The sequence below is a fragment of the Vulpes lagopus genome, chromosome 3 (assembly GCF_018345385.1).
Source record: "Vulpes lagopus strain Blue_001 chromosome 3, ASM1834538v1, whole genome shotgun sequence".
In the NCBI taxonomy this organism is placed as follows: domain Eukaryota; kingdom Metazoa; phylum Chordata; class Mammalia; order Carnivora; family Canidae; genus Vulpes; species Vulpes lagopus.
Genome location: NC_054826.1, coordinates 145820283 through 145846847, shown reverse-complemented (window position 1 = coordinate 145846847; position 26565 = coordinate 145820283). Strand labels below are relative to the sequence as shown.

Here is a 26565-nt window from a genome sequence, read left to right as displayed (position 1 = left end):
AAATGCGACAGATTTCTGTGTATTGATTTTATATCCTGTGACTTTGCTAAATTCATGTATTAATTCTAGCAATTTTTTGGTGCATACTTTCTTTTATATGTAACATATTTCAGGAGCATATTTCAGGCTCAGTCAGTTAGGCGCCTAATTCCTGATTTCAGTTCAGTTCATGATATTAGGGTTGTGGGATCAAGCCCCACATCCAGCTCTGTGCTCAGTAAGGAATCTGCTTGAGATTCTCTCTCTCCCTCTCCATCTGCACCTCCCCCCAAATCATGCACACACACACTCTCTCTCCAAAATAAATAAATCTTTAAAAAATATATATACATATAACATTTTATTGAAGTTTAGCAATTTAAAACCTCAGGACCGAAGAATATACTCTTCTTCTTTTTTTTTTTAAAGATTTTATTTATTTATTCATGAGAGACAGAGAGAGAGAGAGAGGCAGAGAAATAGGCAGAGAGAGAAGCAGGCTCCACGCAGGGAGCCCGATGTGGGACTCGATCCCGGGACTCCAGGACCATGCCCTGTGCCAAAGGCAGCCACTAAACCGCTGAGTCATCCAGGGATCCCCATATGCTCTTCTTTTTATTTTCTTTTTTTCCCAATTTGATCTGGTGAAGAAGTTTTATTTTTCTTGCTTTCTTCTTTTTAAAAAATTAAAAACATTTATTTATTGTGTTAATTCAACTATAATTACCATAGTAATTATTTTAGTCTCAGGTACACAATATAGTGATTCAACAATTCAATGTATTACTTAGTGCTTATCACAAGTATACGCTTAATCCCCATCACCTATTTCATCCATTCTCTGACCCACTTCTCTTCTGGTAACTACCAGTTCATTCTTTATAGTTAGGAGTCTGGGTTTTTTTGTTTGTCTCTTTTTTTGTTTTTTGTTTTGTTTTGTTTTTAAATAATTTTTTTAAAATTTTTATTTATTTATGATAGTCACACACACAGAGAGAGAGAGAGAGGCAGAGACACAGGCAGAGGGAGAAGCAGGCTCCATGCAGGGAGCCCGACGTGGGATTCGATCCCGGGTCTCCAGGATCGCGCCCTGGGCCAAAGGCAGGCGCCAAACCGCTGCTCCACCCAGGGATCCCTCTTTTTTTGTTGTTCATCTGTTTTGTTTTTTAAATTCCACATATGAGTGAAGAATTTATATTTTTCTTTGTTTTTTGACTAATTGTCTTTTAACTCCCCTCACCTTACTGATTCAATTATTACATGCTCACAAATTGTTAAATATGCAGATAAGTTAGAAAATGTTTTACTTTTGAGTATTTTACGAGTTCTAGAATTTGGGTGACTTATAAGTTTACATAGAAATCCATGTATCAAAATTAAGTATAGAATATTTTTTTCTATCAGTTTACCCATTCACGAAGAACTTAATTTTGGGGAGCATTATAACCAAATGATGGCCACGTACATGGGAGTCAAAAGTTAAGCCCTTAGTGGACATATGTGATATCCTGCACATTCTAGCAGCATTCTATCAGGCCCAAGTAGCCACGAGTCATGAGTTTTGATAACTAACAAAAATAGAAGTTAGTGCTCGAGAGTGTCTAGGTGTAGGTTCATTCTTATGCTTAATCAACAAGAGTATAAGTATGTGTAATTAATACTATCCCACCTTTCTGAAAAATAGTGTAGCAGTAGGTGTCAAAAAGCTTTAAAAATATTTATACTCTTTAGCTCAGGAATTCCACTTCTAGGGCTCTAGCTGAAATAAATGATCTGAAATGCCAAAAAAAAGAGCTAGGCACAAAATTTTCATTATAGCATTACCTAAAACATTCCCTTGTTTTATAATCTAATATTCAGGTATAGGAGAATAGTCATTTATAGGTTATTATACTATCTTTTACAATTATTTTTTTAAAACATGAAATGATAACATTCTCAAGTTATAATTCAATATGAAATTTGAGTATGGATACTGTATATAAATTGTGTGTGTTTACTGCATTTTATTTATAGTGTGGTTTTAACTATATATGTAGAAAATGACCAAAAGGTTGTTTTTTAATGATGGAATTATGCATGGTCTTATTCTTTATACTTCTTTAAGAAAATACATACTTGAACATTGTTTAAAAACAATCTTCTTGCAAAATAAATATAGTATCATTTAATGGTAAAGTTCAGTCCATATATATTTTCTGAATTTTTAGTTCCAGTTTCACATAAAATGTACTATGTTATCTAACAAGCAATTTAGAATATATTTAAAGTAACACCATTTAAACTCTAATTACACCATTCAGAAATTCTGGTATCCTTTTAAAGCAAGTCATTCCTCATAGTGATGAATTTCATATATAATTTACAACCTTCAGTATAAATTTTGCTAACCTCATCCAATTAAAAATTTTATTGAGCCCTTTCTTAAATAGCCTTTTAAATTTTTTATTGTATAGATTGATTGCCTAATGCAGTGTTTCTCAACCATTTTTTCATCATCACTTCCTTAAGGAGCCTTTTTAGATATTTTTTCTTAATTGCCCCCCACCCTATGAAATTTTAATACCTGCTTAGGTACTATGTGTATATACATGACTTATACATTAAAAAAGTAATTTTTTTTCACTGTCCCGAGAATCAACTTTTACTCCATTGGTGGTGATATTGCTTCTTTTGAGAATGTATGGCTTAAAAGAACATTATGGAAAAATGTTATTTTAGCTTTTACAATGAGTCTCAAGTCCATGTGTTTTGTTTTTATAGCTGCCTGCCTCTCAAACATCACATGGTGACCATTCCAACACTACTACTCTGGGGAGAGAAAGACGCATTTATGGAGGTTGAGATGGCTGAAGTCACAAAGATTTATGTTAAAAATTATTTCAGGCTGACTATTTTGTCAGAAGTTAGTCATTGGCTTCAGCAAGAACAACCTGACATAGTGAACAAACTGATATGGACATTTCTGAAAGAAGAAACCAGAAAAAGAGATTGACTTTTCTATATCTTCTATGAGGGGTCTGTAATGAATCTCTAAATTTTTAATAATTGTTCATCAACCTCTTAAGCTTCATTAGGAAAAAATTGTTTTAATATGCTTTATCATAAATATTCTGACAAATGATATTAAAAAAATCTAAGAATGTGCGAACTTGTAACATGATGTTGATTTTCTTCTGTTGAATTTTGCACAGAAAAGCATCTGCCTTAAAATGTGTACATTGGTACAGAAAGGAAGTTGGGGAAAGTAGCTCAGTTTTGGTTTCTTGCCCCGTTATCTGGTGCCTTTTATAAATGTATATTAAAGATTAGGTGTGCCATATTAAAAAAGGCAAACCTGCAATGGTATAAATTTTCATTTTATTATTCAAAACTTCTTTTTACTATTTTTCATTAAAAAATTATGTTGTCAAATCTCTCAGATTTATGAGTTTGAAGGCAAATATGATTAGAAGAATATGATTCTTAAAACAGGCCATAAATACTACTTATACTGGAAAGATTAACAAGAGATGATGTAGAGATTCTCATGAATACATATATATACATATATGTATACATATGTACATATCTAATATGTACATATTTAATACGTATGCACATATGTATTTAATACATATACAAAATAGGAAAGCACATCCATCAAATTACTTGTCTTCATTTTCTAGCTAAATTGGTGAGAGATTGAAACAAAAGATCAAAATATCCTTTTGACCCATTATTGCAGTCAGAATTGAATTCTATACTTCCTATGTGCACTAGAATCTAATCTCCACAAAGCATAGATTTTTTTACTGTTTTATTAACTGACATATATACAACATCTAGAATAAGGGCCTGCTCGATTATAGGCACTCACATATTTGCTTAATGAATAAATAGCATATCTGACACACTGCTAGGCACTGTGGGGGAAATATAAAGGAAATATGGTAATACGGAACTTTTCCGTAAGAAGTATACACAGCATGCAGTTAAATTAAACAAGGATTCAAGAGTGGTAATGAACATTACAAATAAAAGTGGGAAGACTTACAGAGTAGAGACTGATACAAGCTCAAGGGAATACTCATTGTCTTGGGTTGCTCTCATTTGGCATGGGCGATAACCAGTAGCATTGCCAAATCATGGCTCCTTAGAGACTACAACTGTATTCCCAAATAAGACTAAGTTGGTAAAAAAAAAAAAAAAAAATTGTCTCTCTCACTAAGTGTAGTTCTGCTAGTGACAGAAGAAAGTGGAATGTCCTTAAGAGTTCTCATCATTGTATTGTAAGCAACTTGTATTTACTAATAAAAACTCAATTTTCTATATACTTTGTGTTGTGCCTCATAACATTGCAAGGTAGAGAGTATTACTAATTTATAGATATGAAAATGAAGTTGGCCAATGCCCATAGTATAATTGTTGGAACCAGAATCTGATTTAAATTCATCTAGTTTTAAAGCCTCTACTTTTTCCACTAAGATAACAGGCTCTAATATATACACTGCTCTATTTTATTGGTAACCTGGTGTGCTCCAATAAATAGAAACATCTCTCAGAAACCTACAATTTGACTTTTAATTCTGGGGAAAGCAATTTAAATCAGTAATTAGCAAATTAGCATCGTCAGAATTGCAAATGTTACAAGTTATAGAAAAAAGAGAGCCTGGTTCACACCAACTTGGATTATGTTTCCCTCTTGATCATTTCTGAAGGGCAGCAACAAAGGGAGAAATAGGACTTTGTATATTTTGAACCAGTAAAATAATCCTGACTTATTTTACTGAAAACAGGTTACTGACAAAGGTGATTTTAAGGTTTATTGTTGTTACTTACATCAGTTTTGAATGCTAACTGGTTCATGTGGACTCATAAGAATATGAATCAAATGTGCCATGGCTAATTCTGGCCAACGTTAATGGATGTATTCTAATTTTCTATGCGTGTGGAAAAGTGCTTGTAACATATAAAGGCTCAAGGGTGCCATCAATTAAACCTCTTAGCATAAAGAGATATTATGGTCTCTGTAGAGATCAATTTGTAGGGAGAGTAAATGAATTTGACTACCAGGTCCCAAAGCATCTCACAGTAAATAAACTTTACTGGTAATGGCATTTAAATGAAAAAGTTGTAATTAATATTCATCTATTTAATATATTCCTAGTAGTAGTAGTATATAATATATCCTTAATATAAACGTCAGAAATCATGTGAAGATAATTTATTAAGCATATATGTCAAAAGGAAGACATGTACAAAAAGCAGAAAAGATTGTACTATTGATATGATTCTATTATGCCATTTATCATTTTTAATGTTTCTGATTTTAAAAAATAATTAAGGGTAATACATCCTCATTTCCTATTAATGTTGTATCCAAGAGTTCTAATTATGTGTGAATAGGAAGAGTACTTGAATATGGGGAAGGGGTGTGCTCTAGGGGCTGCCCTCAGATCTAATCTACTGGCATCCCGAGATCACTGAGAAGTTGGCCTCATAACTTAGCCATCCTTGAACTTTGAGATGAAGGTGTGAGAGTCCACCTTCTGCCACAGGATGAGCAAGTCCTAATGCCTGCAAGTGACTAGCCCCTTTATGCAGCAGAGGCGCATCAGCCCATGGCACTGGGCTACATCAACCTCACTGGGATTGTGCTGGCCAATCTGTGAGTCCTGCACTGCCTTCCTCTTCATCATCCTCTGGCCAATTCTCCTCACTTTCCATCAAGGGCGGTTCTGCTTGACCAGTCAACTCCGCGAACAGTCAGGGGATAAAACTGGTGCAGTCACTCCTCAAATTCATGTTTCAGGGAATGTTCTGTTTAGCAGCATTCCTAGTTAAGGTGAAAAGGAAAAAGCAATCTGTAATGATGCCCTCATCTGTATTACAGCCCCACACTCCACTGTCTTTGACCAAATCACCTGTGTGGTGGTGGGGTTACCATTGGTGGCAAATCAAAATGGGCAGATTCAAGTGGCTGAAAGCTCCTACTGTCAGCATGGCCTGTTCTTGTGATCCCAGAGGACCTCAAATTCCAGGAAGAATACCCAGGATGAAATCCTGAAGGAAGTGACATTCAAGAGGACATGGCCACAGATACTGATTTTCTTGGAAGGAGTACATACCAACTGCACCTCTCTGGTCACTTTTAAACTAGGGGACTTCTCTCCAGGTATTCCTGTGTAGTGGGTGCTACAAACACACTGGGCACAGTGACCTAGGCCTGGCAGGGGTTTGCAGGTTCTTAAGTCTATATGTTGATCTTCAGTCAGCTCTTTGCCAGAAGAAAAGTTGTGTTTATGCCTGTTTATACACCAAATGACCAAGAAAAAAAAAGACCCATCTCTTTTGCCAATATATTGAGGATCAACATGGCAAATGCTTTGGGGGTTGTCTTTGATAGACCACACTTATGAAGATTATAGACTGATGATTTTCATATGTAACCTTCAACTACCCATGGAAGCTAGTTTAATGGAATTACAAAAATTAGGCAGAAACTGAAATTAGATTGGAATAATATTCATTAGCAACTGGATAAATGTACTGCAATTGCAGTTCCTCCTAAAGGAGTCGCCACTATAGGAATTGAAGAATTTGCAAATTACTTAAAAGTCCTAATTTCAGAGTCCTTGGAACAATATTTTTGCTTCCTTTGACAGGAATAATGATGGAAGCATAGAATTCAGAGCATATGTGACAGATCTGACTATCCTATGCAATCCTGCCGATACTGAAAAATATTCTGCGAGTGTTGTTTAAGCTTTTCGATCTTGTTGAGGAAGGTTTCATGATAGAGCAGGAGTTAGCTGCTATACTTTGGACAGAGTTTGGAGAGTCAGATCTTGATATTTCCAGACTCAGGAAATATCTGGACAGAATTCAGAGTACATTTCATACAAAAACTTTAAGAAATTTGCCTTGAAGCATCCAGAATATACCAAATTATATAATTCATAGTTACACCTCTAGACATCCTCTATATATTCATTACCACATTAAGTACTGGTTTAACTGCTGTATTCAAATTTAAAGTCAGCCCTGAAAATAGTGAATGTACTTTCTAGGTAGAAACTATGATTGAAATAAAATTATCCTTGAAGAAAAAACACAGCAGTTTTTATTCTAGGTGGCTTAAGCACTTAATTATGATATGTAAAATGTGCTTGAGAAATATATATTTCGATTAGATCTTATAGTACCAATTTTTCTTAAGATATGTTTATATCAACATGACTAAAGTTAGAGAATAAGAGATCTATTTATAAGGGGAGTTAAGGTGTCAGTATAGTAGGAGGACCCTAGCCTTGCCTTGTCCCTAGAACACACCTAGATAATTATCAAATCATTCTGAATACCCAAGAAATCAACCTGAGGATTGATAGGACAAATTGCACAACCAGAGGGAGAGAAGAGGGCACACTGGGAAAAGCGAGAGGTGGAGAGGCTCAGTTTGGGGGAGAAATGGATAGCGAGTGCTGTGGAGGGGAGGAGCCATGGTCACAGAAAAAGACAAGAGAGAGTGGAGCACAGAGGGGAACACACAAGGAGAATGTTTCTCCAAAGACATTGGCTGGGGAAGTGAGAGGAGCTGATTTTCTTGTTTTTGCAATCAATGGGGGCTCAAAGAATGGAGTTTTAGAGGTTGGCAGGTTTGGTTACAATAGTCTTGAAGGCGCTATCCTACTGGAGAGAAGGCAGGCAAGCAACGCCAGGGCAGATATTATGATCCGAGGCTCACCTAAGGAGCAAAGGGAGGGACTGTTTGCTCTTTTTGGAGCATACCTGTGAAAGGTGGCATTTTCAGAGTCACCTCTCTGGGGACAAAAGAGCCAGCATGTGCCACTTTCCTCTGTGCATAGGCACAGAGACACCTGCTTAGGGTACCTAATCTGGACACTGGCTGTTTAGCCTGCTTTGCTCCAAATCCTATGCCTCTATATTCTGGCATGACTGAAAATTCTTTGGTCAAACCTGCATCCATCCCAGTGCAGTGTAAACCTCCCCCCACAAGATCAGTTCAGGCCCCTGCCACAGCATGTCCCTAAAGTTTGGAGTTTTAAAAGTCAGCAGGCGTGGCTGCGATAAAGCCAATGGGCACTGCACTGCTCCAGGCAGGTGAGGAACCCAGAGACAGATTGCATGAAAATAGCACAGGAGGGGAAATTATGTGCTCTTCTGGGAATGCTTCCCCAAGAGCAGCAAGCACAGAGACCCCTCTCCAGGGGACAAAGAAGCTGGCTGGCACCATTTCCCTCCTTCAGTAAACAGCACAGCACCAACACTGGCTACCTATCCTGCTTACGCCAAGTCCTATCCCCCTGCACTCAGCTGGTGCTGCTTTTCTTGGGCTAGTGTTCCTAAGGACCACAGCAGGCCCCCTCCCCCAGAAGATCAGCACAAACCCCCCACACACAATGTCTACTGATCATAGAGTTCTGCAAGGCTTCAGTTCTAGTGGAAGTAACATCAGGTCTTATTTAACAAGCAGACCAGAGCATGCCTAGTTAAAACTCCCCACACTCTGGCTAAGGTCCAAACACTGCCCACTGTAGGCATGGAGAGCCTCTGCAGATGATTGACCTGAGGGATAAAGTTGGCAAAACACAGCAGCAGAATGCATACAGCACACATCAGAGACACTTCCTGAAGCACAAGGGCCTGACACTGACACTATATGACCTCTTCTTCATAAAGCCATCACTCTCCAGGCTTTTCTAACATCAAGACAAAATAATCCATCCCCAAAGAAAGAACAAGAATAGATCATGACCAGAGATCTAACCAAAACAGCTGTCAGTAATATGCCTGTTGGAGAATTTAAAGGAGTAATCATAAGGATACTCTCTGGGCTTGAGAAAAGCATGGAAGACATCAGAGAAACTCTTACCACATAAATAAAAGAGTTAAAAAAAACATGGTAATGATCATAAGGATGGAAGAAGCAGAGGAATGAATAAGTGATACAGGAAATAAAATAATGAAAATTAATGAAGCTGAACAAAGAAGAAAAAACTACAGAGAGAAAGAATAGTTCATGGATCATGAGAATAGATTTGGGGAACTCAGTGACTTCATCAAACATAGTAACATTTGTATCATCTAAGTCCTAGAAGAAGAGAGAAAAAAAAAGGGCAGAAGGTTTACCGGAGGAAATTACAGCTGAAAACTTCCCTAATCTGGGGAAGGAGACAGACATCCAAATCTAGGAAGCACAGAGAACTCCCATCAAAATTAACAAAAGCAGGCCAACACCAAGACATATTATAGTTACATTTGCAAAATATAATGATAAAAAATCCTAAAAGCAGCAAGACAAAAGAAGTACTTAAATTGCAAGGGAAGACCCATAAGGCTAGCTGCAGGTCTCTACACAGAAGCTTGACAAGCCAGAAGGGAGTGGCATGATATATTCAACATGCTGAAAGGAAAAAGAATACTCAATCCAGCAAGGCTGTCATTCAGAATAGAGGAGAGATAGAATTTCCCAGACAAACAAAAACTAAAGGAGTTCATGACCCTAAACCAGCCCTGTAAGAAATATCAAAGAGGACTCTTTGAGAAAGAAGGACCAAAAGTGACAAGGACTAGAAAAGAACACAGAAAATTTCCAGAAACAATGATAAAACAAGTAATAAAATGGAACTAAATACATATCTATCACTAATTCTTCTGATTGTAAATGGAAGAGTGTCAGAATGGTTTAAAAAAAACAAACAAACAAACAAACAAAAAAAAAACAAACAAAAAACATGACCCATCTATATACTGCCTACAAGAGACTCACTTTAGACCTAAAGACACCTGCAGATTGAAAGTGAGGGGTTGCACAAACATCTCTCATGCAAATGGATGCCAAAAGAAAGCAGGAATAGCAATACTTACATCAAAAAAACTAGGTCTTGGGATCCCTGGGTGGTGCAGCGGTTTGGTGCCTGCCTTTGGCCCAGGGCGCGATCCTGGAGACCCGGGATCGAATCCCACATCAGGCTCCTGGTGCATGGAGCCTGCTTCTCCCTCTGCCTGTGTCTCTGCCTCTCTCTCTCTCTCTGTGACTATCATAAATAAATAAAAATTAAAAAAAAAAAAACTAGGTCTTCAACTGAAGACTATAACAAGAGATGAAGAAGAGCACATAATAATAAAGGGGTCTATCCAACAAGAAGATCTAACAATTGTAAATATTTATGCCTCCAACTTGAAAGTGCCCAAATATATAAAACAATTAATAACAAACATAAAGGAACTCACTGATAATAATACAATAATAGTAAGGGATTTTAACACCCTACTTACATCAATGGACAGATCTGAAAGCCAACAAGGAAACAATGGCTTTGAATGACACACTGGACCAGATGGACTTGACATATATATTCAGAACATTTCATCCTAAAGCAACAGAATACACATTCTTTTCAAGTACACATGGACATTCTCCAGTATAGATCACATACCAGATCACAAATCAGGCCTCAACCAGTACAAAAAGATTGAGATCATACCATGCATATTTTCCAACTACAACACAATGAAACGTAAAGTCAACCACAATAAAAAATTTGGAAACACCACAAATACATGGAGGTTAAACAATATGCTACTAAATAATCAATGGGTCAACCATGAAATCAAAAAAGAATAAAAAAAGTAAATGGAAACAAATGAAAAAGACACAATGGTATAAAACATCTGGGATGCAACAAAAGTGGTCATAAGAGGGAAGTATATAGCAATACAGGCCTGCCTTAAGAACCAAGAAAAATCTCAAATAAACAACCTTATCTTACACCTAAAGGAGCTAGGAAAAGAACAATAAACGAAACCTCAAGCCAGCAGAAGAGATATAATGAATATTAGAGGAGAAATAAATGGTATGTTGGGATACCTGGGTGGCTCAGTTGATTAAGCATCTGACTCTTGATTTCGGTTTAGGTCATGATCTGAGGGTTGTGAGATTCAGTTCCACATTAGGCTCTGCACTGGGCGTGGAGCCTACTTAAGATTCTCTCCCTTTCCCCCTACCCCTTCTCCCTTCCTCTCTCTCTCTCTAAAAAAATAAGGAAAAAAAAGGAAAGAAAGAAATGGTATAGAAACTAAAAATCAATAGAACAGATCAATGAAACCAGGAATTAGTTCTTTGAAAAGATTAATAAAATTAATAAATAAAAACCCCTAGCCAGACCTATTAAAAGGAAAAGAGAAAGGACCCAAAATAAATAAAATCAAAAATGAGAGAGGAGAAATAATAACTAAAACCACTGAAATATTATTATAAGAGAATATTATAAAAAGCTATATGCCAACAAATTGGACAATCTGGAAGTAAAGGGTAAGTTCCTAGAAACATATAAATTACCAAAACTGAAACAGGAAGACATACAAAACTTGAACAGACCAATAACCAGCAAAGAAACTGAATCAGTAATAAAAAAAATCTCCCAACAAACCAAAGTCCAGGGTAGGTGCCTCACAGGGAAATTCTACCAAACATTTAAAGAAGAGTTCATACAGGGGCATTTGGGTGGCTCAGTCGATTAAGTGTCCAACTCTTGGTTTTGGCTCAGGTTGTGATCTCAGTTTCATTTGATCGAGGCCTATGTTGGGCTAGACATGGAGACTACTTGAGATTCTTACTTCTTTTGCTTCCCCCATCCCTTGTGCATTTATATACTCTCTGTCTCTCAAATACATAAATCTGGTTAAAAAATGAGCAGAAATATGAATAGACTTTTTTCCAAGAAAACATACAAATGGCTTACAGATATATGAAAAGATGCTCAACATCATTCATCATCAGGGAAATACAAATCAAAACTACAATGAGATATTACCTCATGCCAGTCAGAATAGCTAAAATCAACAACACAGGAAACAACAGGTGTTAGTGAGGACATAGAGAAAGGGGAACCCTCTTACCCTTTTGGTGGAAATAATAAAAATGAAAAGATATAATATTGGGAATACCATTGAAACAATTATAAATGGTATGGCTGCCATTTAAAGTTTTCTGTTGTTCTTGTTATGAAAGTGATTATTTATGTATGTATGTATTTATTTGAGACAGTGAGAGAGAAGGAACAGGGTGAGGGGCAGAGGGAGAGGGAGAAGCAGATTCCCCTCTGAGCAGGGAGCCCAATGAGAGGCTTCAACCCCAGGACCCTGGGATCATGACCTGAGCTGAAAGGCAGATGCTTAACCGACTGGACCCCTGAAAGTGATTCAGAATGAGTAAAGAAATTACAACAGAGTACAATTTCTGAAAAGCTGACTAATATTGCAAATATAAGTTATAAATACAGGAATTTGACAAGTTCTACTTTGTATGAGTCTCATCAAAGGGGAAATTTGTGTTTATAATTGCATATTCTGCATTACTAATAATGCCCCTTTCACTCTGACTAGACACCAATGAGAACTGAATCCCCTACTTACTGTTGTATACCTCCTAACTACCGATATACTTCTAGCACCCTTTGCTATGAGACATCTTCACATGTGATGTGATGGGACCTTGGGCCCTATCCTTTCATGTCACTATGCAGGATGAATCAATGAAATATTCCTGGAAGCCATTCCTGCACCAGAACAGGGAGAAACAACATATCTAGATATGAAAATGATTGTGAACCAAAAAATATGCCTTTCTAACCCAAACTACTATATCTTCAACTTAGTTTCATTATGGCCATATCCCAAAAATGCCTATAGGCACTCAGTGCCACTATATGAGGGGACATTTGGCTAAGAAGGAAGTCTTGATCAAATGTGGCATAATTTCTTACCTTTGCAAAATTTACAAAAACATACCCCCAAAACTGCAGAAAGGAAATAAATTCTAGGGTCTTCCAATGGAATCTTGGGAGGGGCTTGTACAAGTAGGCCCCCTAAAGCTTACATTTCATTAGTTAGCTTCCTAGTATTTTGAGACGGAAGGAAAAAGAGATGAGTGAGGGAGAGGTGAGCAGAGGAGGAAAGTTTAAGGAAAGTGACAGAAAAAAATTAAATATTGTTCTGAGATAATTTACATGCATTTCTCACCTGAGAAAGGACAGGATATGTGATATTTTATAATCCTGTCTTATTTCAGGCTGCTATGACAAAAATACTAGGGACTGGTGGGCTAAAATATCAACATTTATTTCTTATAGATCTGGAAGCTGGGAAGTCCAAGATCAATGCGCTGGCAAATGGTGTCTCATAGGAGCTTGCTCCCTGGTATGTAAACAGCTGTCTTCTCACAGTGTTCTCTTATGGTGGAAGGGGCAAGGGAGTTCTTTGGAGTCTTTTTAAAAAAATTTTTTTTTTAACTTATTTATTCACAAGAGGCAGAGAGAGGCAGAGAGAGAGAGAGAGAGAGAGAGAGAGAGAGAGAGAGAGAGAGAGAAGCAGAGAGGCAGAGACACAGGTAGAGGGAGAAGCAGGCTCTATGCAGTGAGCCCGACGCAGGACTCAATCCCGGGTCTCCAGGATCACATCCCGGGATGCAGGCGGCACTAAACTGCTGCGCTATTGAGGCTGCCCTCTAGGGTCTTTTTTATAAAGAAACTAATCCCATTCATTGAGGGTTCCATCCTCATGACCTGATTATCTCCTGAAGGCCCCAACTCCAAATTCCATCACATTGAGGATTAGGTTTCCACATATGAATTTTGGGAGGACACAAATAGTCATCCTTAGTACCCACCTAACTTGATATTTCCATGATAATAATGCAAAAAACCTTAAATTGAATATAGTCTAATTGTTATTAGTAATATTCATCTTATGATACTCTGATAACTTCTATAGGAATGTATAGATAAGTTATTCTGTTAATGTTGTTAGGAACCAAGAGTTTTTCAGTGGAAGAAAAAAATAGAACAGAGTTTAATAACAAAAAAATCTAAAAACTCATAATATTAAATTTGAATCAGATATAGTATAAATTCAGCAACTTTTTTTCTTATAGAAATGTGTATTGCTTAGAAACAACCCTTCCAATATCACACTTAGCACACTTAGCACCCAGATTGTGGCCTATACCTACCATTCCACAGTAAAATGAACTGTAGCTCTTTAGAGGAATAGCTGGGGTGGGAAATAAACAAGGTATCTGGTATTTGGTTGTGCCAGAGAGCAAGGAAACTATCACAGATTAAAGAATGTGTCAAAAGGACACAGGAGCCAGTATAAGGAATTCCCATGGGCCAGATAAGGCTATTTGAGCATCAAAATAAATAAATAAATAAAAATAATCTTTGCATATATAAAAATTAATGAGTTCATGAAAATAACAAAAATAATAAATCAAACACATTGGAATTAACGAGGGTACCAACTCCTTTCTTTGAAAAGTGATCATTTAAATAAGAGAATTAAGTATTTATCCTGCTTTTGCAGTGTGAAATGTATCTCTGGATATCCAGTATTTCTAACTGATGAAGAATGGTTCTCCTTTAAGGAAGATTTCCAGCAAATGAATCTAGATAATGATAGAATTATAAAATTATTTTGCAATGCCTAGTTGGTTCAAACAAGAATTATCAACAGATAAACTATCAGATGAAAATGTATGATACATTTTAGCAACATTAAAAGGAGAATAACCAAACATTATGTGCCCCCTAATATGATACAAAGTAAATTATCATTTGTAGTAGGCAGATTAATGCCTGCCTCCACCTTCCCAAAAGATATCCATGTCTTAATCCCAGAACCTGTGAATATGTTGTCAGGTTACATGGCAACGGGGTATTAAGGTTGCAAATAAAATTAGGTTTGCTAATTAGCTGACCTTAAAACAGGGAGATTATCCTGGATTATCCAGTTGGACTATCCTAAAGGAAAGATGGAGGCAAAAGAAGAGGTCAAAATAATGCAATGTGAGAAGAACTCAACCTGCTGGTTTGGAAGATGGGAGAAAGGATGTCAAGAGCCAAGATATATGGACAGCCTCTATAATCTGCAAAAAGGAAACTCTCCCTTAGAGCCTCCATAAGGGAATGCAGTCCTGCTCAAACATTAATTTTAGCCCAGTGAGATCCATGTAGGACTTCTAACCTACAAAACTGAAGGAAAAATTTTGTGTTGTTTTTGAGCCATTAAATTTGTGGTAGTTTGTTAAAGCAGCAATAGAAAATTAATAGACCACCTGTTAAGTATTTTTTGCTAAAGAATTGAGCCTGAATCTAATCAAGCCTCTGAAACTAACATTGGCAGGAAATGTACAGTATAAATGAACATAGTAAGTGATACTACAAGGACACAAACAGTAAAATTTAAAATTCTCAGTTGGCTGGGCTTCTACGACATCAATGGCATGAAGATAAAAATGGGAGAGCAAACTGCTCTAGATTAAAAGAGACAGAGGGGACATAAGAACCAAACACAACCTCTGAATCATTTGAAAACTGATTCAAACAAACCAACTATAAAGGATATTTTTTAGGACAGTTGGGAAAATTTTATAATGGGTTATGTAGTAAATGGAATTATTGTTAATTTGTAAGGAAGAAGTTAGTGGATAGAAAAATCCACTTTTTTTTTTAGAGATGCATATTGAAGTATGTAGGAATGAAATTAAACAATGTCTGTGGTTTGATTTTCAAATATTTTAGAAGGAAAAGAAGGAAACATGAGAAAAGATGAAAAGGAGAAAAGACTTGATAAAGCATACATGCCCAAATTGTGATAATTGTTGAAATCATGGTAATGGGTATGCTGGGGTTCATTGTATCTCTCTTTACTTCATATATTTGAAATGTTTCAAATGAAAACATTTTTATTTTTTAAAGATTTTATTTATCCATTTATGAGACACAGGCAGAGGGAGGAGCAGGCTCCATGCAGGGAGCCCGATGTGGGACTCCATCCCAGGACTCCAGGACCACGCCCGGGCTGAAGGCAGGCGCCAAACCCCCTGAGCCACTCGGGGATCCCCAAATGAAAACATTTTTAAAGAAGGAAAAAAGAATGCATCCAAAAAAATCACTTAATCACTTTTCTTTCATGAAATTGTAGTTTTTGGAAGAGTTTCTTTTGCCTCCCAAGGATTTTACCTAAATTGATTTTTCACACGTGAGTATCATAGTTAACGCCAGCCCAACCCAAAATTATGGATTTAGCTGTATCTACCTTCAATGCTCCCTTTGCTAGTTACTTAGGATTCTCTTTTCTTCCTAAATGTCTTTCAGGGAAAAAAATCTGATAACGTCACTCAAATTAAATGACCTCATAGCCTGAATTAATGAAAATGAATATGCTTTTTTATTTTTAACAGAAAATAATGCTTTAAGTAAAAATTCTCTGATGGTGAAATGTGAAGCATTATTGACAAGATCTTCGTTTAAAATTTTTATTTATTTGTAAGATTTTTTTTAAAGGCTCACTTTTTCTTTAATCACTTCACATAGTCAATTGCCTAAGGTGTTTTTAAGAGAATTAAATTATATGAACCAGAAAACCATTCTGTCAAAAATTCTGAACCAGTGAGTTAATAAATGCAATTGTGCATTGTAAAAATGCCTGTTACTTCCTTGATGAAGGGACATGGCGGAACTCTTGCAGGACTTTGAAGGGGAAGAGTTGGTTGCTAGTCAGCCTACCCTTTAATACCTAGACCACCACTAAATGGGCTGTGTGACCTTTCCGAAGTTACCTGTCCTGTCATGCCTCAACTTCCTCACCCGCAGATTTCGCTCATGTTAGTATCTACCTAAGTGGTGGCTGTGAAGACAGAGGTAATATATATAAAGCAGTTCTCTCACCTAATTAGCCTTCAGTAAATACTGTTATTATTTTTGACACTCCTCTTTTCCACAGGAATAGAGATTCGATTATCCAGTTTGTTTATTTATTTATTTATTTATTATTTTTCATTATCGTTGTCTGAAAACTTCAGAGGGGCATTATTTGGCCAAACAGCCACTTTTGGGCCAATCTTATGGTACAAGGCCCATCTATTTTTCCAAATACTTGGTATTTGGAAGAGAGACGCAAGAACCAAATGTAACTTCTGAATCGCTTGAAAACTGATTCAAAGCAACCAACGATAAAGGATACTTTGTGCGCAGCTTTGGAACGAAGCAGAACTATTGAGCTTTCTTCCTTGGGTCAAAGTGTCAAAAAAATTTTTTTTAAAAAAATTATATCCAGTCCAGATATTTTCTTCAGGCCAAAATGTTCAAAATTCCATGGCCCACCAATCCACTCACTGCCCTGCCCCTTCAGCCTTGCCTCCTTCCTTCCTCCCCATAAATATTCTGGTTTTATATGCAAAGCGCTGGAATACGAGCCGGTATTTCTCAGCTATCACGTCCCCGAGCGGTTATCTGAGCCACTCCCTGGGTTAGAAAGCGATGCGGGGCCTTGTGGACTCTGTACACACCCTTCGCAGAGGACTCGGGGGTGTTCTAACTCTTGACGATTTCACGCAGTCCTTTCCCCGCTCCTCACACCCCCGGCTTTTCTCGCCCAAAGCAACAAAACGAGCGAGCGTGACTCGCCACAGAAAAGGTCCTGTGAACTGTTCTTTCCTGGGGAAGAAAAGAAAAAAGAAAAAAAAGCGCGCTGACGTCCCAGGAGGACACAATGTGGAAAGGCCCACAGGTTGATATGAACCCGGCCCGCAGTAAAAGCACCCGCCGGGCAAACGCTGCGAGGAAAAACAGCCCGAGAGGCCGGTCCCTACCTCGAGACGGTTTGCTCCCCGGGCAGTGGGGGCGGGGCGCCCGCGGGCCGAGGTAAACAGAGCTACTGCGCCTGCGCACAGCCTTCCCGGGTCACGTGTCGCCGCGGAGAGCCGTCCCGCGGCCGTAAGGGGCCGAGTGCAAACCCGGGAGGCGTCAACCTTTCCCTGAGGGGCGGACTCGGGCCGGAGCCGAGCGTTCGGTCGGAAACGCCCCCTTCTTCCACAGCCGGAGGTCGAGGTGCTGTACCGGGCCTGCGGCTGGGCGCGGTGCGGCCGTGGGACATGGCCGGCTGTGGGGAGGGCAGCGCGGCGCCCGCGGTACTCCTGGGGTCCCCTGCAGTTTGCAGTAAGGGGTTGCAAAGGAAGGGGCCCTATGAGCGGCGCCGGCTGAAGGCGGTGGTATCGGAGCAGCTCAGCCAGGATCTGCTCAGGTAGGAGGAGGCGGGAACTCTGGCTACTTGCATCCATCTCCGCCCAAGAAGCCGTGGCTCCTTCTCGGCCTCTCCATCCCTCCCCTCCGCGCTCTCCTCGCCTCAGGCTTTTGTGGGACGTGCACCGATCTCCTCAGACGGAGCGGTTCTCTCGTCTTAAAGCAATCGCGAGCACCTCGGAGAGCACGTACGCGATTTAAAAAAAGGAAATCACCAGGAGTATCGTCGTGACGTGCAGCACCAGTTTAAGACAGAATAACTCGAATAGGCTTACATCTTGAAAGACAGATCGCTAAGGTCGAGATGGGTCCAGGCTTGGGGGTCCTGAAACGTACACTTAAATAAGTTTAAACAGTTTGAGAAACGTGACAGATTAGGTGTAAAAAATGAATATATAGGCTAAGGAAAAATAGAACAAATTAGTGGAGTCACGGAGGTCTCTTTCTTCTGAACTCTTTAAACAATTTACTAGAAATGCTTCCATAGAAATTCTTCCTGATTGCAACCTGTCTTCCCCTCTCCACCTAGAACACTCCACAGCTCCCGACAACTCCCAGCTCCCACGAGGATGCGAGCAAACGGAGGGTTGTTTCCGGAGCTTAAACTCAGGCTGTGGTGAATCCAGTTGATGACATCTCAGTTTATAAAGAAAATGAAGCTTGGAAATATTCCCTAGCCAACTGCTGGCTGATCAGTTTTGATCAGCCAAAACTGATTTTGTGAGCATTCGTGTGCATCAGAATCACCTGGAGGGCTTGTTAAGATTTAGATTTACTGGGTCCCAGGCCATAGTGCTCCTTCAGTTGGTCAGGAATAGAGCTTTTGCATTTCTCACAAGGTCCCAGGTGATGGTGATGCTGATGCTGGCTGCTTGGGTCAGACTTTAAGACTGAACTAAAGTAAACATAATAAGTAGTAACCAACAGTGGTACAGCATTCTACATTTTTAAAAGTGATATCACCAACACTTAGGCTCCAGCGGCTATAGACTAGGCTTTCTATAAAGTAAAAAAATTTCCTTTTAATTTGGGCCTATCCAGTAGAGATGCTCTTTTGTCTCCACCAGTGGGGGATTAATGTAGAAGATGGAAAAATAAAGCTGAAGTTGTTCTGTTTCCAGGGTGAATCTGGAAGGAGACAATCCTCTTCAGTGGCTTTATTCTCCTGGCTGTATTGTGAGCTTTAAGGTGCAAGGCATTTAAGGAAGATAACAGATCTAATTTATATAAAGAAAATGAGGCTAAAGTATTATCTTTATTCTCATCTGAGCAGTAATTAAGGATAGGAGCCTGAACTCCTAAGTTCCTCTTACAAGCAAAAAAAAAAAAAAAAAAAAAAAGTAGCAGTTTTTTTAAATAAGAAAATTTCATTTGTGTTCCCAGCCACCCTAATTGCTGTGCCAAATTAATCCTTTCCAAACACAACAAAATAATGGATTTATTTTGCAAATATTAATGAAGTATTAGCACCCACTATGTACCTAGATTTGTACTAGGTCATGAAAAATCAAAGATTAATAAGACATAGCTTTGATTATTGTGCTTACACTTTAGTAAGAGAAGTAATAGCCAAACAAAAGTTATGGGGACTGGCATGAGTTTGGGGAAGGCTTTTTAGGGTCACATTTGAGTGATCTCCTGAGGATTGATTAAAAGTTGACTAGGTAAAGATCAGGAAGGGAAAATTAGGATATCTAAACAAAGGGAATGGCTTTTACAAAGGCACAGAGATTTGAAAAAGTTTGATTTATTTTGGGAAAGCAAGTTGTGTTAGATTCTTCCAAACAGCAAGGAACAGAAACATCTCTGGGTTACCTAAGATAATAGGGTATATGGAGAAGTGAATAAAATAGGAAACTGTTTCAGTGGTCAAAAAGCCAGATCGGAGCTAATGTAGAATTGGAAAGTTGCTTGGAATATGATAGCAGCTATACTGTAAGACCTCATTGAGAAATGGACCATTATTCAGGACAATTGTAAGAAAAATAGCTAAACTTACTGCTATTCTACTATTAGATAGATGCTGGGTTGACATGTTTTAGTTAGTACCCTGTGAGGTAAGTCTTGGTAGTATTCCCATTTATTTATTTATTTATTAAAGGTTTTTATTTATTTATTCATGAGAGACCCACAGAGACACAGGCAGAGGGAGAAGCAGGCCTCCCGCAGGGGCCTGATGCGGGACTTGATCCCAGAACCCTGGATCACAACCTGAGCCAGAGGCAGACTCTCAACCACTGAGCCACTCAGGTGTCCCAATATTATTCCCATTTAACAGATAAGGAAATTGAACATTGAGGATGAAGAGATAGAGTGAATAAAAACCTTGACACTCTGACTCCAGAAACATTAAAATGATTTGCCCAAGGTCCTATAACCAGAATATGAGCCAGTCAGTGTGCTTTCTTTGCAGTAGTTTTACAAACTGATCTTTCAGTAATTTTGTTCCTTCATCTCTACTTCTGTCCTTAGCCATTCCTTTTTCTTACTCTTAGATTTGCTTTGAAACTCTCTTACAGTGTTATCAGTTGGTTTCTGTTTATTATAGAACATTTCTGTTAGAGTTTGCTGCTTTAACTACCATATTGGCTCTTGGCTAACCTTGGCTTATTCCATTTTCCATTCAGATGTGGTTAAGAGCATCAGGGTCATGTGCTACTAAGCTGAGCCATATGTAAAGGATAAATGAATTTGGTAGCTTTTTGGGAGGGGATTGTGGGTATGGCCTGCAACCAAAGTGACAGCAGATGAGGGTGAAATGGGTAAACTAAGAATAGACTGTGGAGGCCTTCTTTCTTCAGTGAAAAGTTTGGAATGTATTGTGGAGATAGTGGAGAGCCATTGGTGTTTTTTAAATAGAGGATTAACATATTTAGATTTTAAGTTGAGAAATTAGGAACAAGGAAACCAGTTAGGAGATTTTGTAATAGTCAAGAGATACATAATGGCAGGGGCAATGGAAAAAGTGAAAGGGATTCACATGTATTATTGATGGGCTCAGTGACCAATTACATGTGGAGATACAGAGAAAGGGAAACATAGAAGATGGCACCAAATCTTAGGGCACTTGAAAGGGAGGAGTAAGGTGAATGTTGAGGAAATCCTATCCAGGAGACAATTGGAAATATGTCTGGAGTTGAGAATGAAGATTGGAGTAACAGATACACAGTAAAGGTTAGTGGTATCATCAGTACCCAGTTGTCCAAGCCGAAAAAGAGAGGTTATTCCCTTCTGTTCACTTTCTACATCCAGTCACCAAGTCCTGCCAATTTTATTATCAAAGTATATTTTAATTCCATTCCTCAGTCTCTATCACCATTGATCTCTTCTAGCTCAAGCCTTTACATCATTCATCTGTGTTGTACAGTAATTTTCTCATTTCCTCCGAATTCCTCGTCTACACAACTAATAGGTGATATTTTGAAAAATGAATTTGTGTTTCAAAACGTTTGGTGATTCGCCTTCAACTGTAAGATGGAGTTAAACTCTTTTCTTCTTACATGTCTTTATCCCAGAAGCTTCCTCTGTCGCTTAGCACCACAGTACTCTATGCTGACCAGTTTGTAGCTCCATACTCACACATACCTTAGCAAGGAATGTGGAGCCAGTAACTAACTCTATGACCTTGCCTTCCCTGACCAACTCTTGTTTGATCTTTAAAATCTCATTTGGTTTTCTTGCCCTCTGTAAGGTCTTTTATGTCTGTCTCTGAAAAAAATTTGTGTTATCGAATATATCACACTCCTTAATTTTCAGGCATATCTTCCCTACTATTTAGTAAAATCCTCAAGGGCACATATGTTTTAGTCCTCTATCTGTCCCCAGTGCCTGGGGACATAGATATATACATAGTTCATGCTCAGTACATTTTTAGTGATAATCAGCAGTCCAAAATGCATTAGATAGGTTAACACAATAGTTGGCAGAGAAATGAAATAGAAAGAACCTGGATCTTGACATGGTTGAGCCTTTGCTCCAACCTGTCCTTCCTCTAGACTTTACTTTTAGATAAGCAAATAAATCCCTTTAATATTTAAGCCAGTCTGAGTCAGATAATTCTGTTAATTGTAGCACACAAGATATGCTTGTAACTGATATAGTTTTATAAAATAAAAGGCACTATAGTTTCATATTAGCAATTTTTTAAACACATTAAATTTTTTTATTTAACAAATACTCATGAGCATGTATTAAGAACAAGGCAGATTCCCTAGTGATGGTTATATGGCTACCAGCTGCATTGATTACTTACTTGGGGAGGAAGGGAGGATGAAGAGAAGGTGGGTGGGAGGAAGGAACAAATTGAGTATTTGTCCAATTTGAGTTTTTATTAATGTTTGAGAGACCGGTTGCATTTTTCCATAGCTTTAAAAGCCACTTATGAAAATTATTGATTAAGATATTGACTAAAATGCTTCTGTTTGCTTATTGTTTCCAAGGATCTGAAAGTTTTGTGTTCTGAAGCCTTTGTTTTGTTAAGGGTAAAATACAACAAAATTCAACAAGCAGATATTGAGCTCTGTATACTGAATATACAGTTTTTGCCTTTGGGAGTTTATTGCCTAGTAGGGAGAAAGACGCATAAAAATAATGATGCAATGACAGAAGTGCTATAATAGAGGTATGCATTGAGTGTTTTGGGATCAGAGGAAGAAGCCATTAACTTGGTCTTGGGGGAGTGTGAATGTCTATGGCAACATTCTGAGCTTTCAGTGTAATGGATATCTTTATCCATTACTTGTACCTTTGTACCCACTATACTGTACTGGTGTGATTGCCAGTTATATCCTGTGATATGGAAGTCCTCTGAAAATACATACCTTGCCAAGGATAATGATATAGTGATATGAAATATTATTTAGTGTTTAGAGAATAGAAATATATATTTACCACAGGGACAAGAGATTATGACAGTTTGTATTATGATGCTGATTTCTGTTCTTCCATCACTTTACATGTAATCAGTGGGCTTTACCATAACCATGTGCATTAGTAAAGGGTTTTAAATGGGTTACCCCATGAGCCCATCATTTTAATAATAGATTAGAGCATGGTTTGTACTCTTTGTGTGAGGAAAAAACTGGAAAAGGACTTAAATGTCACATTCTTGATGGCCAGGCCTGCATTTCAGACTTGGTATTTAACAATAGTCAGAACAAAGTGTACCAGTTTCTAATCTGTATTGTCTATTATACTCAGCTTATTTGTTTTGTTGACATTTTCCTTTTTTTTTTTTTTTTTGGCTTCTTTTAATAAGATTTAAAAATTTTTATTCTTTTCAATAGTCAATGACCATATGACTTTGTGTTCTTGTTCTGAAATCTAATGTAGGTACATTTTAAAGGAAAGTCCACATAAATAGCCAGAAGATAAATTTTATTATTGCCAGAAGGAATTAAAAGATATTTTTTGAAAAAATAGTCTTACTCTTTTTAGTGTGATCACCTTTTGTTTTCACTATAAATTTTAGAAAATTAGATTCTAAGCCAGTATTAAACAGTGTTCTTTGGAATGAACTGAGAACAAACTCATTTTCATATTAACCTTTTTAAATTTTGTTATTTACCTCTATATTTTTAGTTTGTGCTATTTTGAAAAATTATTTTATATTTTTGATTATCACTAAACTATGGTTCCTTTTTATTCATTACAGGCTCCTAAGGGAAGAAATCCATACAGATGTTACTTTTTCTGTAGGTTGTACTTTGTTCAAAGCGCACAAAGCAGTCCTTTTAGCAAGGGTTCCTGATTTCTATTTTCATACTATTGGACAGACATCTGGTAATTTAACAAATCATGAGTCTATTGCTGTGGAGAACTTTGAAGCTTCAGAATTTAGAACATTTTTACAGTAAGTGCTTACTTTATCTTTATTCTCTTATATTTAAGTCTAATATATCTTTATGTTTTAAATATATATGTGTGTTTAATTTCCTGTATTTTTGTATCTTTTATAACCTAAAAAAATCTATTCATTTAAATAACAAATTATCTTAGTAATTAGTATTAGTAGAGGCTAAATATTAGAGTATTAGAAGCTTAGTGTTCAAAAAGACTAAGTAAGTAGTAATTTGAGACTGAGCCTAAAGGAGGAAAAATGGTGTTTTCTCTAGTAATTTGAATGAGTTACTCTGTGCCAGGATTTTTTGACAGTGGCACTATTGATACGTTGGGTTGGATAATTCTTTGTTTTAGGGTCTGTGCTGTGCATCTTAGATGTTTAGCAGTATCCCTGTCCACTAGCCCCTAGATGCAAGTAGCATTCTTCTTGAGCCCCCACCCCCTGAATTGTGACAATCACAATGTCTGCCAGATGTTGCCAAATGTCCTCTTGGGGGTAGAATTATCTCCTGTTGAGAACCATTGCTATATACTGACTTCTATGTTATTGGTATGCAAAACTTCAAATAAATTATGTTTGTTAAAATATGAGATCATAACTTTTTATTCTTTTGGCTTGTGTGTGGTCAAAATTTTTGAAAACAGAACATCCATTGAACTCGTTAGTGATTTTAGGGACTTGTGTTTGCTGAACTTAGAATTTTAATCACCTAAGTAATGGGAGAAATTAGTTTAAATTAATCCCCATTCTAATTGAATAGAATTTCATTTTAATGCTTTACTATTATTTTCATGTATGTATAATTATTTGACACCCATTTTTGCTAAATGTATCCAGGAAGGAAGTCTTTTTTAATGTAGTTTCTCAAGATTCTATCTCTTTGTGTGGGTTAAATAAGATGCTTATAAAGCACTTAGCACAGTGGTATGGCATATTGTAAGCACTGAATACATTTTAATAAGTGTTATTTATAGTAGTAGGCCTGTACTAGGCCCTATGAAATGATGTATTTCTGGAGTGTATGTTTATTTTCTTTTTTTAAAAAAATATTTTACTTGTAAGTAATCTCTGCACCCAATGTGGGGCTCAAACTCACAACCCCAAGATCAAGAGTTGCATGCTCTACTGACTGAGCCAGCCAGGCACCCTTTGAGTGTATGTTTAGATGAAGATGCATAGGATATATCAAATTTTTATATATCAGAGAAAAGAAGAAACTAGACCACTGTTTTCCTTTATTTATTGTCATTAAAAGTAATAGAAAAAAAGATAAAGAGACAGCATAGTAAAGTGGAGGAGGCACTGGACTTGACAACAAGGCAGAGATCTGCCTTCGGGCTATGCATTATCTTGTTTTATTTCTTTGAGCCTCAGTTTTCTCATATTTAGAACAAGGAGATTGGTTGGAGTAGATGGCTTTGTGCTTCATAGCCCTTCACAGGCCTCTATTTAAAGCACTTAATCACATTTTGTATTGTATTAGGTTAGTCATGTACGTCTGTGGTTATGTAAGCTTTTTGAAATTAGATCATCTCATTGATGTACACATCCTCAGTGGTATCTTGTGTAGTGTCTTGCAAAAGTGCTTGTGATGTACCCCTTATTTTTTAGCAGATTGCATTGAAATCTCATCTATATTAATATAAAGTATAAGAAGATTATAATGTAAAATATTAAGATTAATTTTTTAATAGAACTTCAGAAAAAATAATTTAAAAAATTTTACTTATGAAATTCAGTTATTATTAGTGGCTTTATTGCACATCCTTTCTCTTTAGACAACCAATAAAATTTTTTGAGATACTGTATTGCTACTGACTATAGAGTCCTTTGATATTATGCACTTGAGTTAAAGTGGAAATAACAGTCTGTGAAAAACTGTTGTATATACAGCAGCATCATATATGATTCAAATGATTGGCAGTGGAATATAGTTCTTGCTTCATGACTTCATTACTAAAATTTAAAAATTCAACTTAGGGCAGCCCCGGTGGTGCAGCGGTTTAGCGCTGCCGCCTGCGGCCTGGGGTGTGATCCTGGAGACCCAGCATCGAGTCCCACGTCGGGCTCCCTGCATGGAGCCTGCTTCTCGCTCTGCCTGTGTCTTTGCCTCTCTGCCTGCCTCTCTCTCTCTCTCTCTCTCTCTCTCTGCCTCTGAATAAAAAATAAATAAAAATTAAAAAATAATAAAAAAATAAAAATAATAAAAATTAAAATTTAACTTAGTATCATAAAAATCTTTGATTTCCCAAGAAGACTTAACACGTTGTCATTGTCAGAGTATGTATATTTGTGTGTATGCGTGTGCTAGGAAAGACTTTTTTTTACTCTCCGATTGTTTATTACATAGTCTGTTTTTGTTTTTAAGAGAAATGGTCTTTGAATTTTTTCTTTTCTTTTTTTTTAAAGATTTTATTTACTTATTCATGAGAGACACAGAGAGGCAGAAACATAGGCAGAGGGAGAACCAGACTGCTGGGAGCCTGATGGGGAACTCATCCCAGGGCCCCAGGGTCACGCCCTGGGCCAAATGCCAGTGCTCAACAACTGAGCTACCCAGGTGCCCTGACCTTTGAATTTTCAACTGAACATCAATAACTGGGGAATGCTAAGATAACTTGTCAGTAAGATAAACACATTGAACAGTACAGAATTTTT

At 37.4% G+C, this 26565-nt stretch overlaps 2 protein-coding genes across 5 annotated transcripts in view; both read left to right on the top strand.

Annotated features, from left to right (window-relative positions):
• Positions 1–16116, top strand: part of EPHX4 (epoxide hydrolase 4) — a 50982-nt gene extending 34866 nt beyond the window's left edge. The window contains exons 7-8 of one of the 4 annotated variants that reach the window (XM_041748616.1): positions 13116–13182; positions 15769–16116. In XM_041748616.1, the coding sequence (XP_041604550.1) occupies positions 13116–13182; positions 15769–15966 (265 nt within the window). In that variant the 3' untranslated portion in view covers positions 15967–16116. Of the gene's footprint in view, positions 1–2742; positions 4293–13115; positions 13183–14750; positions 15678–15762 lie in introns of those variants that run through there. The other 3 variants (XM_041748615.1, XM_041748618.1, XM_041748617.1) reach the window with 3 other exon arrangements.
• Positions 16117–17763: 1647 nt separating this feature from the next.
• Positions 17764–26565, top strand: part of BTBD8 (BTB domain containing 8) — a 94675-nt gene continuing 85873 nt past the window's right edge. The window contains exons 1-2 of the mRNA XM_041748610.1: positions 17764–18066; positions 23719–23916. Coding sequence (XP_041604544.1) covers positions 17918–18066; positions 23719–23916 — 347 coding nt within the window. The 5' untranslated portion in view covers positions 17764–17917. The remainder of the gene's footprint in view (positions 18067–23718; positions 23917–26565) is intronic.